At 48.1% G+C, this 20,014-nt stretch overlaps 1 protein-coding gene across 5 annotated transcripts in view; it reads left to right on the plus strand.

Annotated features, from left to right (window-relative positions):
- Window positions 1-20,014, plus strand: part of LOC126535889 (proton channel OtopLc-like) — a 219,194-nt gene that overhangs the window by 95,138 nt on the left and 104,042 nt on the right. Inside the window, exon 1 of one of the 5 annotated variants that reach the window (XM_055073324.2) lies at window positions 15,949-16,008. The exons of the other annotated variants lie outside the window; for them this stretch is intronic. Within the exon in view, the coding sequence (XP_054929299.1) occupies window positions 15,964-16,008 (45 nt within the window). The 5' untranslated portion in view covers window positions 15,949-15,963. Of the gene's footprint in view, window positions 1-15,948; window positions 16,009-20,014 lie in introns of those variants that run through there. 5 annotated transcript variants of the gene reach the window in all.

Below are 20,014 nucleotides of genomic sequence, written 5' to 3' on the forward strand. Positions count from 1 at the left end.
CGGCGAACCCCGTTATGAGGACACGGGCGATACACTGTCCGGTAGAATAAATCAGCCTGTCATTGGCGCCACATAAGATCGGGCCAACATACGGAACTCGCACTTTTCGGAGACGGAAGCATAGTTCGCTACAAGTAACAGAGATGGCGGCACCAGTGCCCATAAGCGCGTCGACGGAAACACCTTCCACACAAACAGCGAGTTAATTTGCCGGGCGAGTCGGAGGAATTGTGAACAAGCAGTTTCTCCTCCAAAAACTGAAGGTTCTATTTTTTCGAATGGCTAGCGAGAGGAGTGGAGGCAGGACGCAGGGGCGATGAAGTACGGCGGTACGATGACTGCAAAGGACGACGGCGTGAGCGAGAAGACTGAGACCTGCCATGGGACAGCGGGGGTGAGGGTGAGCGACGTGGCGAGGAAATGTAGGGTTCCCGAACGCAGGCGTCGGATCTGGGAACATGGTGTCTCTCAGGCGGAATGACTACGTCGTTCATCTCGCTGGCGTCGGCGGCAGAAATGGTACATATGACCAGGAATGCCACAGTAAAAACATAGTGGGTGGGCAGGACGCCCGCTAGAGTAGCAGGATTGTGCAGGGGCCTACGCTGCCATCGAGGCCAGGTGGTCGCAGACGTCAGCAGATGCAGATGGTACTAGTACCGGAGACAGCGTAACAATATCTGCATAAGAAGGCGCACAAGTAGGCTCATAGAACTGGGCACGTGTGACACGTCATGAACTCCATTTCTTCATTGGGTGGAGGAGCGCTTAGAGGAACAATGTCTGTGTTGGCGGGAGCATGGCTGTGAAGCTCCTTTCACAATGATGCGCATGAGCACTCGCAATTCGTCATTGTCTATAAGGCGAGCGCCGCAGGAGGCCCGTGGAAGACGGAAGGAGGAGAGCGTGGCAAGGCGTTGCCATGTCGGGATAATATCGAGAACTGCAATAGGCCTCTGAATGGCCAGAGCGCTAAAGGCAACTTGATGCCCTTCAGGATATGGCGGATACGGTCCTCTTCCGAAATGTCATTCTGAGTGCGACGGCAGAGAGCCAGGTCGTCTTCAATCTAGAAGTTGTAACATTTATCTGCGCCCTGGATGCGGGTAGCAAGCTTCTGTTTTTCTGCTTTGGAGCGCCCAGCAGCCGTGCCGTATATCTCACGTAGCTGCTCAGTAAATGTTGACCAATCAGGAAAGTAGCGTTCATGGTTGAAAAACAACGTTTTAGCCACCTTGCTTTTGTAAAAAGCCACATTGCGGAGCTTGTCTGCCTCGTACCAATAGTTGTAGGCGTTCACCCTGTCGTAACGGTCTAGTCAGTCTTCTACGTCTTTGCCGCGATGGCCAGAAAAAGGCTTCAGGTCCCGGTGCAGTGCGTTGACGGACCAAGTAGGCCCAGCTAGTTGAGCCGGGGTCGGTGCAGAAGTGGAAGCGTCCGTGAGTGCACAACCGTGAGAGCACAACCGGCGACCACAGCAGAGCTCCAGGGGTGACCGGCAGAGCAAGAGGATGCGGGTATCAATGCACGCTCCCCCACTTGTAAGACGACGCCCGGTAGGAAAGCAGAGCCCTTGTATTTCAACTCAACCGCGCGAGCCAGTCCGCCAGTGCTAATCAGACAAGCCGATGGTGATGATCATGAGGATGAGTATATACAGATGAAGACGATGATGAAGTACATAGTTCGCGCTCACAATAAATGTATACATTGCCATATATCTTCAAAGGGATATATATATTGTAACGTAACTTCAAAAAGAACTGACGTCGTTTATTGAGAGCTGCTGGCTCCTGAAAAAACTGTAGGTGGTACTTGGCTCTTTGTCGTTGTTGAGTTATGTGGTTATGTTATGTTATGTGGAAAGAGAAGACGACGAGAATTGCTTGGCTTCCCCGTTTCGCCACAGTACCGACTTGTGTAAGCCTACCGCTACAACCTAGAACTAGTGCTGCTAGGCAAACACCCCCGTTGTATTAGGTGGGGCTGCTGGATTTCTCTTCGACATCCTAGAACTCCGCAGTCGGACGTTACCACCAGCTATTTCAATGGATGAACCGGGACCGTCCCAGGCTGATGCTCCCGTGCCCCCGGCCATCGTATGCTCTGGCGTCATCTAGCAGCGCGAGTGGCTATATTTGGGTCTTGGGGTCTTTGCCTATTTCCCAAGGTTTATCACTCAAACCAGGTGCTCAAGAATCAACTTATCACCCCACCATCCTACACTTCATCCCGTTCTGACCACAGATATAAAGTTGAGGTCCCATCCTCCCGAACGAACAAGTATCATGATTCTTTTTTACCCCGCACAAGTGTCGACTGGAACCACCTTCCTGCTTCCATCATTCAGATCACAGATGTAACTTCATTCAAAACAGCAGTCTACCACGCTATCGCTTAACGTTGTCTGCATACCATTGTCTGCATATTACATTGCTTGTTATGTACTACTCCTTTCTGTAGTGCCTTAGGGCCTTGAAAGTATGTGTAATAAATAAATAAATAAATAAATTTAGCGGCAGAGACAACCCCGATGTCGAAGACTGGCTCGTCGAATATGACCATGTAAGCGCCTATAGTAAGTGCGACGACCGCGCCAAGCTTACAAATGTCGTCTTTTACTTGACTGATGTGGCAAACCTATGGTTCCGCAATCATGAGGCCGATTTTACCATCTGGTCGGCTTTCACGACAAGTTTGGCAGATGTCTACGGCCGTCCCGCCCTTCGCCGGCTTCGCGCTGAGCAGCGCTTGCGTGGTCGAGCTCAACGCCAGGACGAGACCTTCACCAGTTATATTGAGGACATTCTCTCGCTCTGCAAGCGCGTCAACTCATCTATGGACGAAGCTGAAAAGATCAAGCACGTCATGAAAGGCATCGATGACCATGCCTTCCAGATGCTCGTCGCGAAGAGTCCCCGGGCGATTGCCAAGGACCTGCAGCTTTGTGAGCAGTACGACGAGCTGCGCAAGCAGCGTGCATCAACACGCGCTACTCAGCAGGACACCACGGACATTTCTCCGTTGGATTTCGGCCGCGGCGCTGCCGAGATCTCTGTTTTAATGCCAGACAGAAAGCAGTTCATCCGTCAAAAAGTTGCACGCCAACTCACTCTGGCGAATGGCACACCCGAGCCGTCGACAATCTTGGCTCCTTCGCTTCGTCGCGTCATTTAAACGCAAGTTGCCGCAGCGCTGCCATGTGCCCCTCCTCTGCCGCCTGCAGCTGCACCACTAACTTACGCTGATGTTGTCGCCCGGCCTTACGTTCCTCCGGCTCCTGATGCCTACCGGGACACCGGCACCCTCCGTGTGGCGCCGCCACCTTCGCGTCCGATTGCCGTCCCTTACTCGGCCGCTGGAGCCCCTGCTGTCAACCCGCCGCGTACACCTGATAACCGGCCTATATGCTATTACTGCCATTTTCCGGGCAAGTCGCCAACTCGCCCAACAACAAGTTCTTCTAAACAAGGTAACACGATTCTGCCGCCGTCGCATCCACAGTTTACATGATAGTGGGGGCACTTCAAGCTATAGGCCTGCTCCACCTCCGCGTCAGGACCCATCATACCTTCCTCCGGACTCATCCTACAGTCGCTACCCCTTCGATTCACGCCGGTCGCCTTAACCTCGTCGCCGATCCATTTCCCCGATGGTTCGCCGACCCAGCCCAGCCCGAGAGGAAAACTAACAGTCGCAGTTCCAGAGGCAAGAACCGCGTTTACGTCGAACATTTCAAGGCCTCATTCTTCCCCGGGAACGAAATTGAACTGTCCGTAGACGGCGTCACCGTACACGCACTTATCGACACCGGAGCCGCCGTTTCTATTATTAGTGAGAAGCTTTGCCGCAGTTTGAACAAAGTGACCATTCCCCTTACCTCTCTTTCTCTGCATACGGCGACCTGGCATCGCATTCAGCCTTTAGCGTCGTACACAGTCCGGGTCGTCATTCAAAGCGTTATGTTTGTTATCGAATTTGGCGTCCTATCCCGTGCCTCGCACGACATTATCCTTGGATGAAATTTCCCATCTGTCAATGAAGCTTTTATCGACTGCACTTGTGCCGAACTTACGTTATCAGTGCCGTGCTTTGACCCTGACGAACATTACTCTCCTAAAGTTGTTGCTGCCTCTGACATCGATATCGCACCTTTCTCCGCCGCTCTGGTCCGTGTGTCATGTAATTGTGCTGCGAACTAATCTGTTCTGTTTACACCGTCGGCCACTAGTGCGCGCCGCCGGAACCTTCTGCTTCCGTTTGCTGTCGTCACATATTGCGAAGGTTCTGCTGCCCTTTACGTGTGCAATCTGTCCGCCTGCCCATCATCCCTACTCCGCGGAGAGTGCCTGGGTACCTCTGAAGCTTTCGATTGCGTTCTCCCGGCTACCATGTTTGGTGATACGGCATCACTTCGGATTTGTGCCGTCATCCCTCTCTCCGCGACTGATCCCCCAATAGACGTCTTCTCTCGTGCCATCAACGCAGAACTCACACCTGCGCCCTACACAGAAATCAAGCTCCTCCAACGTTTTCGCGTCTCATTTGACATTGACCAACCATCCTTGGGCCGAGCGTCCGCAGTCGTTAACCCTATCGACACCGGTCAACAAACACGATTACGCCAGCGTCCATATTGTGTGTCAGCCGCTGAACGCCGCACCATCGACCAGCACGTTGAGGACATGCTGAAGCGTGGCATCATCCAGCCCTCTAACAGTCCCTGGGCATCTCCGGTTGTCCTCGTTAAAGCAAAAGATGGCCCCATTCGGTTCTGCGTCGACTGTCGCTGCCTTAACCGAATAACGCGTAAAGATGTCTATCTTCTGCCGTGCATCGACGATGCCTTGCACAGCCTGCAGGGAGCGGGATTCTCCTCGCTGGATCTGTGCTCCGGGTACAGGCAAGTGCCAATGGAAGAGGCCGATCGCCAAATGACAGCCTTTGTTACATCTGATGGGTTATATGAATTTACCGTCATGCCGTTCGGCCTCTGCAACGCGTCTGCCAATTTCTAGCGAATGTGGACACCGTTCTTCGAGGGCTGAAGTGGAAAACGTGGCTGTTTTATTTATATGACATTGTGGTTTTTTCCACCGACTTTGCGTCGCACCTCTGCCGCCTCGAGTAAGTTTTTGCGTGACTCTCCACCAGGAGCGTAGCCAGGGGGGGGGGGGGGGGGGGGGGCGCTTATGGGGCTTCAGCTCCCCCGCCCCCCGAAATCTTTTCCATATCCAATTCCATGTCCAATGTTCCAATTGTACATGCACCGCCGACCAAAGCAACCCCCAGCACGGGAAATCATTCTAGATTTTGTCTAGGATGTCTTTTTCACGCTCGAAAAGACATTTCACCGCGAACATTGCGAAGTCGGGCTGGATACCGCGGCAACGCCCATTTACCGGGAGTCACATAACGCAATCAGCCCCATCCGAGCACAAAGTTTCAAGGGCGTTTTGATGGCGAACGGGCTCGCCGCGGCACCTGGCGGAATCTACGGAGCGCATGTAAGTCAATTCCAAAACTTTATGGGTATAAATCTTATAAACTTTTGATGTGAAAGGTGTATTGAGATTTCCAAAGTTGTGCTTTACATTTTCAATTGCAGAACTACCTGGGTTTAATGCTGTTATAAACATTTGACGACAAAGGCGCATTGACTTTCCTAAAGTCTTACATCGGAACATACAACGAGAAAAGCCAAATCAACATACTATCAAACAAGTTGACAAAGCACGCAGCGAGGTCCGATGAGACGAAGCCTTGTGCTGGATCATTTGTGCCGTCATGTCAGATAAAAAAATACCATTTTTTTCGCCTACGCCAAAGCAACCATGTCAAGACACTAAAGCCAGCCAAGGTAACTACGCTGTTATTTATTTTTTCTGCTTTGACTTTTATTCGCGCGGACACATTGAGCCTGTCCAATTTTTTCGTTCTCATTACCCTACCCGCGAGCTGCCAGAGCCAGCCAGAGCGCATACGTTTTTCTCGTGCTACCCGACCACCGCGCGGCGCACTTCGGTGCGTGTTCGATTTGCTGTGGCCGAGTGGATTTTCACCTGGCAGAGTTTTGCACGCTTTGTGGCTAGCAGACGAGCAAAAGAAACAATGGTCGCTCGCCGCCATCACTGTGGGGACTCGACGGATTGCACCGCGTTCGCTTGACTCAGACTCTCCATTAAGTGTTCACTCGCAGGTGTAGGATACCGAGCAGTATGCGTATGGTTCTCGGTAGACCAAGCGTCTCACGTTTTCTTCGATATTCCTTCGGTAGCCACATTAGGTGCCCAAAGTAGGCATTCGATTGCAGCCCAACATACTTTCCTTTGCGTTTCTTCATATCGGGGCCCCGCCCCACAAGAGGAAAAAGAAATACATAGCTGCGGCGCAGCGAAATGTCGCATGGTGAAAGTTCGGTTTTGTTACTTCTTCTTTTGCGGAAGGTAATGGGCCAGGGGACGCTTCAGTTGCCGGATACTCTTACTATATTATTCCTATTATATGGACACGCCAGGCGCATTCCTGCCGTTGCCTTCATGTTTCATATAAAGTCCAAGGGCGATAACATCGTGACCGAGCGCCGCATGCTGTATGTACGAGTGAAAGCCTAAGAGAAGGGGGGGGGGGGGGGGGGTTTGAATTGGTGAGCCGACGATGGTGACTCAGTCATGTGTGCGCAAAGGAGAAAAGCGGGGAGCAAGCGCGTCGCGCGCGATACATCGGGGGGGAGTGGATGGAATGGCGCCGGGATCTAGGATTCTGTGAACATGTTTATTTACCTTGTTTCACGCATTATATAAGGTGACTTTTTCTTAGATACGTAGATTTATTGGAGACTTATATGTATATTTAAATATCTTGCTGCCAGGTGTTTTGTATGCGTGCATTGGTGCATTGAACTTTGAACTGACACTTTTTGTCTCTATAAAGCTGTATCTTCGCCTTTGTATATCCCATTGTATCTTCGCATTTCTAATGTACGAGGGCGAATCAAATGAAAGTGAGCCTAACCACCTCGCGCAATAATGGTTCGGGTCATTATCTGCGAGGCATGCGCGAAGCAGAGAGGCATCTCTCATTTACAAAAGTGACACGCAGGAGTAAGGATAAAGGTTCTTTAATGTTTTCATACACTGGGTTCAGCATGGTTGCGTGACATAAATGACAGTCCAAAAGTTGAACAGCGTGTTGCCGTGCAGTTTTTGACAGCTGAAGGTATTTCCCCAAAAGAAAGTCGCCGTATGGCTGCCGTGTACGTTGAACCTTGTATTTCATTGTCCACTGTGAAGTGTTGGAGCAAACGCTTCAAAGAAGGACGTGAAAGTTGCAAAGACGACCCAAGACCGGGCCAAAGCCATCGTGCAATCACCTCCAACAAAATTGCAAAGGTTATTGCGCTGATAAGACAAGAACGGAGGATAAGTATCGATGAACTTGCAGAACATGTGAACATCAATCACGATTCGGTTCACGCCATAATTCATGAAAATCTCTGTTATCGGCTCTTGTGTGCGCAATCGATGTCCAAGATTTTGAACCACCGCCAGTAGACGGATAAGCTCGGCGCTGCCTTGACTTATCTGATCCGGTATCACAATGAGGGTGACGATTTATTTTCTGCAATTCTGATCGGGGACGAACCATGGTGCCACTACTACGAGCCTGACACACAACGGCAAAGCTTACAGTGGAAACATTCGAATTCACCGCGCCCAAAGAAAGCAAAGGCCGTCATTTCCGCCGGAAAGGTGTTGACCTTTCTTTTCGGTCGTCAGGGGCCATTACTGATAGAATTTTCTAAAGCTTGAGAGAGTATCAATTGTTTCCGATATTGTGAAACGCCGGAACGGCTGCGGTCTCGCAATCAAGAACAAACGACGTGGAAAATAATAATAATAATCTTTATTTCCATCGGGATGATGGAGGAGGTTGTGGGTAAAAGCTGCTCGTAAACGACAGCTTGACAAAGGCCCACAGCCCCCTTCTACAGGGCAACAACAGCAAAGCAGGGAAAGACACAAGTATGCACATAATCTCTTCGCAATTTAGCAGAGCGAAAAATAACAGGATCATTTCATAAATGAAATAGAAACAAAGAAAATAGAACAACAATCAATACAATAAGTGCAGAGGGTGTGAAGCTATACAATAAACACAGGATTAAGTATACACATTATAGGAATACAGGTGGACTTACTAGGAATGTGTGCAGTGAAGCTGTCGTAATTCACGTTTAGATATCTTAAGTAGGTCAGTCCCGGATTTTTTGCAGTTGTTTAATAGAGTTGGAAGTGTGAAGGATAATTTTTCCATTGTGTAATTGGTTCTAGGAGTTGGTACAGTTGGTAATTGAGTTGGTAATTGAGTAATGGTGTCATCTTGCTCCACAACAATGCCCGTCCCCACCTCGCTGATGTGGTTAATACGAAACTGGTAAAGTTCAAGTGGGAAACGCCGTAACATCCACCATGCAGCTCAGACCTGTCGCCTTGCGACTTCCACATTTTAGGGCAACCGAAAAAACAGCTCAAGGGAACCAGATTCGTGTAGGACGATGACATGAAAAAGTCAGCTACAGACTTTTTGAAGCAGCAACCAAAGGAGTTTTATGAGACGGGAATCACGTGACTCGTTAGTCAAAGGGCCAAACGTCTAAATGCTCATGGAGACTACTTTTAAATAAAGTACCCCAATTGTGGTATATTTGCATTTGCTCACTTTCATTCGACTCACCCTCATACACTTTGCAGAACTCCTGCTTTTTATACGTGCTCTCTGTTGCGACTATAATTTCGGTGCAATTACTCACGATACACGACCGGTGACAGCTGCTACTGCGTAATACATTGGAACAAATGACAGCATCATTGAGATGTTTCACTGGCCGTTGCATATGTACAATAATGTAAACTTGGTTCTTGAATGACAAAGATATATGACAAACAATGACATTAACATATTTCTCCTCAACTTGTTCATTTCATGGCCTTTACATTTTTCATATGAACGGTATGCATTGCTTTGCTAGTTTCGAACTTATATAGTTCTAAAGTTCGCGTGGTGTATTCTTATTAAATAGACAAAAAACCTGGAAGCATTGATATCACTTATTAGGACAATATTTTTGGCACATACGAGTATATTCTTTTATGAAAAAATACATATCTTGCTTGTTTTGACAGTGCGTAGCGCTCAAGAATTGGTTTGCAGCATCTTTGGCACTGGCAATGCAATTATTATTCATGTATTTGATCTCTCGACAAATTGTTTAAAAGGAAGTTTTAGCTCAGGCCCAACTCCAACGCGGTCTATTCAAATACATGTAAACGCAGAAACGCTTTTCTGAGATAACCCCTGCATCGCTTTCAATGAACTTTGTTGCATTTAAGAGAGAAAGTCAAATTGTAGTGTCTAGTTGAAGCGGAATTTCGATTTAGGGCCTGAATTTTGTTTAAAATATTTCGAAAAATTCCAAAGCTAAAAGAAATAGAAGCACAATGTTTGCAATCTAATATCTCTGCATCAAGAACAGATATTTCGGTTCTGTAAAGAACAAAGCGGACAAATTTGGTATGTCAATTTGTACCTTACGTGAATCGGTTGCGTTGTGTACAAGGGTACTGCAAAAGCCGTATTTTCATATTACTAAATTCATTTGAGATTCATGTGTAACATACCAATTTTGTCCACTTTAGATGTACTATTAGATGAAACTCACAGAACTATGATATCGTTTTTCATTGTTGAGTTACAGAGTTCTAAACTTCATAGTTTCGTTTTCTGAAAATGTGTGATTTTGGCCAATTTTTAATAAAACATTGACAACGTAAATGAAACATTCCAAACCAGCAGTCAATAGAATTTAAGTTTTTTTTTAAATGCAACAAAGCTCTTTAAATTTGGTGCAGTGGTTGCCGAGAAAAACGAATTCCTCTTCTACGGGTATTTAGATCGCAGCACCCGAGATAAAGCTTCCTTTTAAAGAGGAAGCCGAGTTGCAACTTGAGCCCTCCTCGAACGAAATTTCTGGCTACGCCACTGCTCTCCACTACAGGGCTGCAACTAAATTTGAAGAAATGCCACTTCGGCATTCGCACGCTTACTATTCTCGGCCATGTAGTTTCAAAAGACGGTATCATCCCGGACCTCACGAAACTTAGCGCCGTATCCGAGTTTCCTAAACCAACCACCATGAAAGATCTTCGCAGCTTCATCGGCCTGTGCTCATATTTCTGACGCTTCGTCCGTAACTTTGCCTCTATCATCGCCCCCTTGACGCAGCTTTTCACCGGCAGTTCTAACCTCTCGGCCTGGTCCCCGGCATGTGACGACGCATTCCAAGAACTTGAACGCGTTCTCACCTCTCCTTCAGTACTGCGACACTTCGATTCATCTGCTCCAACTGACATCCATAAGGACGCTAGTGGTGTTGGGCTCGGCGCTGTTCTTACACAATGCAAAGATGGCTTCGAAGAGTACGTCGTCGCGTATGCCAGCCGAACCCTTACGAAAGCCGAGGCGAACTACGCGGTTACTGAGAAGGAATGTCTGGCCATCCTTTGGGCTTTCGGAAAACTTCCTCCTTATGTGTACGGGCGTCCATTTGACATCGTGACCGACTATCATGCCCTCTGCTGGTTATCTTCACTACAAGATCCAACTGGTCGGCTCACCCGTTGGGCATTGCGCCTACAAGAGTACCACATCCGCGCTGTTTATCGCTCAGGCCGAAAGCATTCAGACGCACACGCTCTATTCCGGTCACCCTTGCCCTATGGTCCTGTCCACACATTTATTTCCACCTGCGGTGCCTTCGCCCTCAATATTTCCGACATGCCATCAGAGCAGCGCAAAGACCCATGGATCTCTTTGCTTATTGGCTTCCTGTCTAGCCAGTCGCCAGCGCCGATCTCTCGGACGCTCCGTCGTCAAGCCGCGCACTTCATCAGTCAGGTTGACCTGCTGTACCGCCGCAACTACAATTCGAACGGCCGCAATTGGTTGCTTGTTATACCTCGACACCTCCGCTCCAACATCTGCGCCACGTTCCACGACGACCCACAATGCGGCCACGCTGGTATATTAAAGACATATTCTCGCCTCCAGCTTCGGTACTACTGGCGCGGTATGCACCGTTTCGTTCGCCAGTATGTCCGGTCGTGCCATATATGCCAACAACGCAAGACGCCAACTCAACAGGCCTCCGGCCCCTTGCAACTCTTACCATGCCCCGCGCGCGCGTTCGACCGCGTCGGCATTGACCGATACGGTCCGCTTCTCAACACTCCAAGCGGCAACCGCTGGGTCATTGTTGCTATCGACCACCTCACGCAGTACGCTGAACATTGAGCCCTAGCATCTGCGACATCAAAAGACGTCACCAGTTTTATCCTTCAACACCTGATTTTACGCCATGGAGCACCTCAAGAATTACTGAGCGACCACGGTCGTGTTTTTCTCTCCGACATCAATTCAGCATTGCTAAAGGAGTGTCGCATCATTCACCACACTACCACGGCATATCATCCTCAAACTAATGGGGTGACAGAATGTTTCAACCGCACCCGTGGCGACATGTTGGCCACGTATGTTTCATCGGACCACTCGAATTGAGATTGCATTCTGCCTTTCGTCACCTCCGCTTACAATACCGCCACGCAAAACACCACTGGGTTCTCTCCTTTTTTTCTCCTTTACGGACACGAACCTTCATGTATTATGGACACGATTCTACCTTACCGGCCGGATGCTTCGGATTGGACGACTGTTTCTAGAGCGGCTGCTTACGTCGAAGAATGTCGCCAGCTCGCTCGTTCGTTCACATCTCATGACCAGTGGGGCCAAAAGCATCGCCACGATTCATCCACTACGGCTACGTGCTTTGCTCCTGACTCGCTGGTCAGGTTGTGGGTGCCCTCTACTCCAGGCCTTTCCTCCTAACTGCTCTCCAAGTACCACTGTCGTTATCGGGTACTGAAACAAACATCTGCGGTCAACTGCCTCATCGAGCGCCTTCCGACCAGCGTCGTCGCGGCCAGGAAACTGTCCACGCCTCCCGGCTCAAGCAGTGCCATGACCCTCCTGTGTTTCCTGTCCTTAGGTCGCCAGGATGGCTACTCTTTCGGTGGGGAGTGATTGTACTGAAGGCACTGGGCAGTGGGCATAGTCCTGGTGAAAGAGAAGACGACGAAAATTGCTAGGCTTCCCTGCTTCGCCATAAATACCGACCTGCGTAAGCCTACCGCTACACCCTAGAACTAGTGCTGCTAGGCAAACACCCCCGTTGTAATATATTTTTTTTTATAATTTGTTGCCCCGCTAGGCAGATGAGTTCTCTTGTTTGCTACGTTCTGCGCATGTTCTATTTGTCTATATATGCCCACAGGTTGTCGTGAATTGAAAGTTGAAAGTTACCGCCTGTTTCGTTTTTTGTTCTCTTCCGCTGTTCGCGTCTTTATTTGCGGTCAGTGTGACATGCAGTAAACACCAACTAGGTCAAACTGAAGTTCTTCTTTAACATAGCAAAACGTGGCAAATCTTCGGTCAGCCGATGTGTAAAGTCAAAATCGATCATCGATTTAATGGCGCTGTCAGGGCAAGAACTGCTGATAAGCCGGGAAGCGTTAACGTGAATGCCTCCACTTTTTATTCACCCAGGCGCAGAACAAGGCGAGTGAAGTGCCTCGGGGCAGCACTTGCGGTGTCACGCTGAAATGAACAACAGGAAGGCAAGTGCGGTTCACTACTATAGACAGAACGGTACGTTGTTCTGTGATACCGCGGGTGAGGAAGGTGTCAGTGGTCGGCGTCACAACATAGTCACCATTACGAGCTGGCGGCGACGACACGATGTCGACGTAAGCCAATGTTTGCGGTGGCAGGCGGGCTGGTTCATTTATATACGAAAGGCTTCAGACGTCATTCCGTATTTGAGCAAGCGGCCGCCGCCAGCAAGTACAGAAAAAGCCACCGCCGCCGTGACAGCTTGTTTAGCACCTATCTTAGTAACCTTATGCCTTTTGTCACTTTGGCGTTCCGAGAAGGCGAGGTGCCCTGCCTGTCGGAACAGCTCGTTACGATCCCACCCAAGGCTCGCCTGTACCGCGTTCCGGATCATGTCGGACGGTGACAGTGTGGAGGTGTGCGCCTATCAAAGGCTCCTTTCAGTCGCACCGCGTCAATTGCGAGACTGCGTGTTTACGCAACTGGATGAGTTGAATATTTGAGGGCACTGCCGCTCCTCATCTAGCCGTCGTCACTACCTGTGTGCATCTAGGCCCACTCGTTATGAACCACTCGTCATAGGTCAACTCGTCGTAGGCAAATTGTCATTAACGCGAACTTGTCGTCCGGCATGTACGAGGATTTCTCGTATATACCACCGGACAACTCGTCACACGGAAAGCTCGATTTCCGAGCCGAGTTCACTAGCCGACAAGTATTTTTTTGCCTGCCACACATCAGATACCACACATCAAAGCGGGCCCATGAGCGGGCCCGCTCTGCGTATGATTTGCTCCATCGTGAACATGAATTTAAGTACAACCTTCAAACGGATATTCCTCAGTAAAACGAATTCGCAGTAAGAACGTGTAATTATCCATTGGTCTGCGGCCGCTAAAGCGGTACGTATACTTGAGGCCCGTGCGAGGTGCCGGGTCATTCCACACTCTTTTGCAGAAACCCTCCGTGTCAGACGAGGTGGTGAGGCGTTGGAAAAAATGTTTTGCAGAAGGGGGAAATGATACAATAATGTAGCAATATTTCAAAGGAAAGCAAATTGACTCACCATCCCGACCCTGCGAAAGTGTATGGCGAGCGAAGCTGTTACAAAACCACTGAAGTGCCGTCGACGGGGATATGAAATGTTTTATTGGGCTGCCTAGTCTTAGCAGGACACAATTGTGGAGCATTACGATTCGACACTTTTTGACGCGGATTGTATTCACACTGCTCTTCGGGAGTCTTTGCGTGGTCTACCTATAGCTGTCTTGCGATGAACTTAATGAGCTGCTAAGCAGGTCTCCCTTTTATATATAAAGTTAGGAGACGTCCCTGACTAATTCGTATGCTGCTGTTGCCCTTTCCGACCGGAACAGCTTATGCAACCGTAATCTTTACCAGGAAACACACGCGTGGAGAAGGAACGTGCCTCGCATTGTTCACGGGCGCCTTGTATGCTGTTCTGGCGCTCGTGTTGGGCTCTTCTTTATCGAAATGAATACCGAGCTGTGTGGTGTATGCCTGATTACAAAGGAGATATGCACTTTATTTCGGTTCATTTTTTTTTCTGACGGACACGAAAAATTCCGACCGACTAGAGGCTCACAGCTTCGCTGTAAAACCTACTGTGCATCAGTTCCCGTCCCTCAAACATGTGTGTCGCTGAGCGCCCTACTTTCTCGACGCCCGACCCTTCATGCAAAAAGAGAAATAGAAAACAAGTCATTTCAGCTAGAATGCATTGCCACCATTCAGCAGCGTTTACTGCATGCCCAATCCTACTCCTGGTTTTCTCTCTCTGCCGAGCCCATGCAGTTTTGTTGGTAATGAAGACCATTCTGTTGAAGGCGACAAAGTTTTTTGCTAGTTAGTGGTCGATAGTATTTTGGTTGCAAAAGTTTTCTCGAGCGTGCGGCAGAACATCTTTTCAAATGATTCATAGATTTGCATGAACACAGAGAAGGCAAAGAAGAAATAAATTCTTGCTGCTTAAAAGCCCATCCTAACGAAACATCTCGGCAGTCTTAAGACTGCAGCGGAAATGCATCCAGGAGAGAGTGTCCGAAGACAGGATGAGCTCTCGGAGCTCCTAGCTTTATACCAGGCAGGCCAGCATGGCGGCGACGTCCGACTTTGTGAAACGCGTCTTCTTGCAAAGAAAGTATCCATGCTCGGGATTGCCAACCGCGTTGGTGCTCGAGTGTGATCAATTAGCGATAGGTCTCGCGTGTTGAGGACTACACCGGCAAAGACACGATTCCGAGTTTGATTCAAACAGGTTTTCAGAGAAGAAAAATGCCAAGTCGATCAGCTGCTCACTGAAAGCGGTTGAAATTTGCATCGTCTTAAGCTATCAAAGTGCTGGTGCAAATGTTTCCTACAGTATTCTAAATATAGAAGCAGCATAGCATGTGCACAACGCAAAACAGCTGCGCGATTGGATAATTAAGGATACCAACGATCGGGGCCACAGTAGTTTAAGTTCTTCTTTGTAAGTTCGTGAGCCCTGCAGCTTATAGAAATGCGTTGAATTCTCAACAAAATTATGTCTTTCTTTATTTTTCTGGTTGAATAAAAAATTATGCTCCTTCTCAGTGCCTCTTCGCCCAAAAGAAAGGGTGGAGGGGGGGGGGGGCTTTGTCGTTTTTCTTGCCAAAAGAAAAAGCTTTCTCTCTTCTTCTCACCTTATGCACTCCAATTTAAAAAATGCTATGTCGAGGATAGGCGCTCTGCCTATCTTTCTTTTTTTTTTTGTGGAATAAAACGTTTTGCGCAGCCAACCTGTCCATATTTGGGGATTATAGCTGCACATGAATGTTTGGTTATTGTGAAGGACACCGGAGTTGATATTACGTCCGTAGAGAGGTTGTGACTGACAGATTGTGACATCACTGTGTGACGCAGGATTGTACGGTGCACTGCATAACACTAGGAACGCCTTTGCGGGCTACGTGACAGTGCCCACAGAAAAGTTTGTGTGTACGTGCGTGTGTGTGTAGCTTTTTTTTTTTTAATCCTTCTCTCTCTCACCTATCGCATCCCCTTGCCCCTCCCCCAGTACAGGGTAGCCAAGCGGAGATAATCTCTGGTTAACCTCCCTGTCTTTCCTTTGCCTTTGTCTCTCTCTCTCTCCGTAGAGAGGTCCTCACGCTTTACTTGTGGCGAGTTAGACATGAAAAAAAACATGGCTGCCCTAGTGGCGAGACACCACAAACACGGCTTAGATGTTGCTGAGATATGGCTTCGCAAGAAGAGAAGCAGCACCCCAAGCGGCAGAAGAATGTGAGTGCGCAAACGATTTTCCACGCATGATAACCGGTGGAGACATTATGCGTCGTCTCCTTTTGAAACACGGTCATTCCTGCCATGATGTCAAAACGGCACGCTTGGCCGACTCTTGCTTTTTTTGTGTGCGTATCCGCGGGGCTTTCGCGATGTCTTACGCGTGTCGCTGCTGGAGTGCGAGGATGCCTGTGAGGTGTCCTCGGTGCCGTCACGGCCGGAACAACGCTACGCTGCATTTTGCGCGGGAGTCGAGCGCAGCCTCGCGCCGACAAGGACGGGAGCAGACGCTCCGCACATTGGTACGCTCTTGATAGTATTTATTTTGCTGTGTTGCCGTAGTATTTACGTACATCGATAGATCTTCCGTAGGCGACAGATGACGTGGCTTTTGGTCATACTTCTCTTCCTCACACTTAGTGGCGTTTTCGCAGCAGTATTTAAGACAAATATATTATCCAGATAATATGCTTACCTGGAATTTATGCAAAGTGAAACTCTAGTTAAGCGGTTACTTAAATGATTGACAACTAAATGCAGTGCATACTATAGTGCATTCATCGTATGCAACTTGTAACCTCATGCAATGTTTGTTTGTGCACCTCACACGTGGCAACATTAATGCTATGCTATCTTTACATTTCCGCACTAGTACACCGTTTGCTACGCCGAAAGTCAACACGGGATCATGCGGATTGCACAGTGCGGGACGTTGGTGTAGCGATGTGACGAAGCTGCTGTATAATTCTTGTTGACGGAATAATGACACGTATGCACAGAGAAGTACGACAGATATCCAAATACATTTCAGGATCCATATTCTCTCTGATTTCATGCTTATTTCTTCTCACTGATTTCAGCACCCCCTACTGCCGTATTACGCATATGAAGCTTGTTTTCAGTGTCGCTGCTGATGTGTGATAACGGATAACGACAGCCTAATTTCTGCGTTTATCGTTACACTGTATGATTATAAATGAAGCATGATTGAAAAAAATACACAAATGAATGCACGTGAAGGCACTTATAGGCGGCAGTATCCCTCAGTTTTCCTGGTTCGCAACGTTCATGAAAGAACTAAATTTTAACAGAACGGGCGCTTGGCCGCTTGTTCCTAATGCAGCGATGGTAATTGCCCGCGATTTATACAAGTCAAATACTACACTTCCGCTCTTGATCTTCTTGAAAGCGGCCATGAAGTCTTGACTGGTACGACCGCTGTCAGAAACGGAAGCGTTTGCACAGATGCGCGTGAAAGAGCTCAGCCACTCCAATATGTACGCCTTTTTTATCCACTCTACCTGTCATATTCACCTGCTGTGCTCTAAATCTGAACAATAAATTTATACTGATTGATTTTGCTAAATTAGTTTACTTCTATGCTTGCCAACGTCCACCAGCGGAACTCCTTTAATAATACCGCAGAACCCGCAGCCTTTAAACTCATTCAAATCGGTTTTTTAAAGCAGGAAAACACGGAATTTTCGTAGCCCAATATTAAATTTGTAATGATCACTATGCGATGAAGCAAATAACACGTCGCCGTCGCCGTAAGGTTCCGTATGAGTGAAAGCGTGTGGGGTGAGCAGGCCAACGCGATTCATTCTCGCGTGCGCGAGCGAGAAACGCGGAACGGATGCATTCCCTTTTCCCTTGGCGCGGGAGGTCCTTCTCCAGCTGCTGCTAGAGTGCCTTGGCGTCCTCCTCGCCCGCCGCTCCGTACAGCGTGGACACAACCGCCGCGCTTGGCGTTGGCCACGCGAATCGCGGACGCCGTAGTAGACGCCTTTGCCGCCCGTCGTAGGGTCGCGTATATATATATATGTGTGTGTGTGTGTGTGTGTGTGTGTGTGTGCGCGTATGCATCCACACGTACAATTACGTCACTATCATTCAACTTCAAAAGACGCGTAGGTTCACACGACTCTAATCAGCAATGAGCCTTATGTATCCTTCATCTATAACCTGTACAACCTCAAATTCGTTTCAAGCTATCTAGGATACCCGGTGTAAGGGCTGTACACCCATCGTGGCACCCTTCATGGTGGGTAATAAATCAGGAATGAATTAAGCCTGTATGCCTCACTCTTTGGTTGGGGTGTCTTCAAACACCGTACAGTTTGTTTTTACAAGCGCGCTTGTTATCGGGTACGCCGAAAAAAACGCCTATTTAAAAAAGTTCCGAATTTACATTAGAGTGTGGTCTCTGCGACAAGCATATTTACCCCCTTTTTTGTGTAAAGACGTTCACTGTGTAGGTAAATGTGTATTTTTACAGATTAGGCTGCTGAGAAACGTTCAGTAGAGGAGATGTGAATAAACTCCTATATGCATCCGAAATGAACAGCTACAAGCGTCAGCCAGCTAGAGACGATTGAGTGTCCTTGCCTATACTTTTGATGTCGCTGCCCTGTTCTCTTTACTGAAGATTCCGTGTCCCGCATTGAAAGCACATTTTATTAACAGGAGCAGTCGGCCAGTGCGCCTAGTCGAAGTCAATTGTGAATTCACAGCGTGACGGCTAACTGAGAACGTCTTGCAAAAGCATTTTCCTTTTCCTATGTTGTGGCAAGGGGACAATATAAAAAAAAATTCGTCGGGCGGCAACTTTCATTTGGGGACTTATTGCCAGCGAAGCTGTTTAGGCTGCATACATGGTCTGCATACAATATAAATCATAGATTTCTTTTTTCATACGACACCACGTGGACGGATGGATGGATGTTATGAGCGTCCCCTTTGGAACGGGGCGGTGGGTTGCGCCACCAAGCTCTTGCTATTGTACTGCCTAATGTCCTACCTAGGTTAAAAAGCAAAAAAAGAAAAAAAAAACTATATGAACTCCCACAACCAAATTTTCTGACCCATTATTGCGTACTTTGCATTTTTACGTCTCCGTTTTTCGTCGTTTCCCTACTTTTGTTACACCAATCTTCCAATCGCTTCTTGCTAATCTCTGCTGCGGACATGTTTACTTTTCCACTGCTCTCAGTGAACCTAAGGGCTTGAAGGAGTCCAGTGGTGCCTAAATCGACCGCTGGGCAGACGTCTTCACATTCTAATAAAACATGCTACATCGTTTTCCTAGTTTTACCGCTGCAACCACATGCTTCTTCTTTCTTATATCTCCCTTTATAGGTGCGTGTTCTAAGGCATCCCGATCTCGCTTCGAAAAGTAATGAGCTTCCCTTTGAGTTATCACAAACGGTTTCTTTCCCGATTTCGTCTTTTCCTCTTAAGAAGTTATTCATGGCAGGTTTCTTTTCCATTGCCGCCACCCATGAGATTATTTTAGCCTCTCTGACTTTCAGCTTGACCTTCTTTGTTGCTGTGTTGCCCACCCTATACAGGCCGCATACTTGCTTGTAAGCTTCCTAGTTATTTTCCTCCACTGGGAGTCAATGTTTTTCCTGCACACATACCTCAACACTCTCTCAGCCCATTTACTTTCTTAAATGTTCTTCAGTCGTTATTCACAATCACTGTTACTGTGAGCTTCCCTCATTTCAACACTATATATTCCAGCCAATATCACCCTGCACCGCTTCACTTGAGTCTTCCCGTGAACGCCCAGTGTGGGGCGTCCCACTGACCTTTAGTTCCCATCGAGTCTTGATTGTACCCCTGATTTAAAGCTAAACAGCCGCATTTCGAAAAGTAAGTCCTGCAACCATTACACCTTTCCACATACCCCGGAGCACCTCGTACCTATTGTATCGCCATAGCGCTCCGTGCTTCATTTTCTATGCCTGCATTTCTCTTCCGCTTCACTGTTATTGTATTTTTCCTGTGTTTCCATTATCTATTGGCTTCGTTTATCCATATACCAAGGTGTATATATTTTCTTGCAGAGGTATTTCCTGGCCCTGTATTGCCACTGTCTGTTCAGTGTTTTCATTGAATACCAATACGCACGATTTTCTAACACTGCAATTCAAACCTAAATAATTGCCTTCCTGTCCACAGATATTAGCCAGACGTTGCAAATCACTCTGCTTGTTAACTA

The sequence above is a fragment of the Dermacentor andersoni genome, chromosome 4 (genome assembly GCF_023375885.2).
Source record: "Dermacentor andersoni chromosome 4, qqDerAnde1_hic_scaffold, whole genome shotgun sequence".
NCBI classification, from domain to species: domain Eukaryota; kingdom Metazoa; phylum Arthropoda; class Arachnida; order Ixodida; family Ixodidae; genus Dermacentor; species Dermacentor andersoni.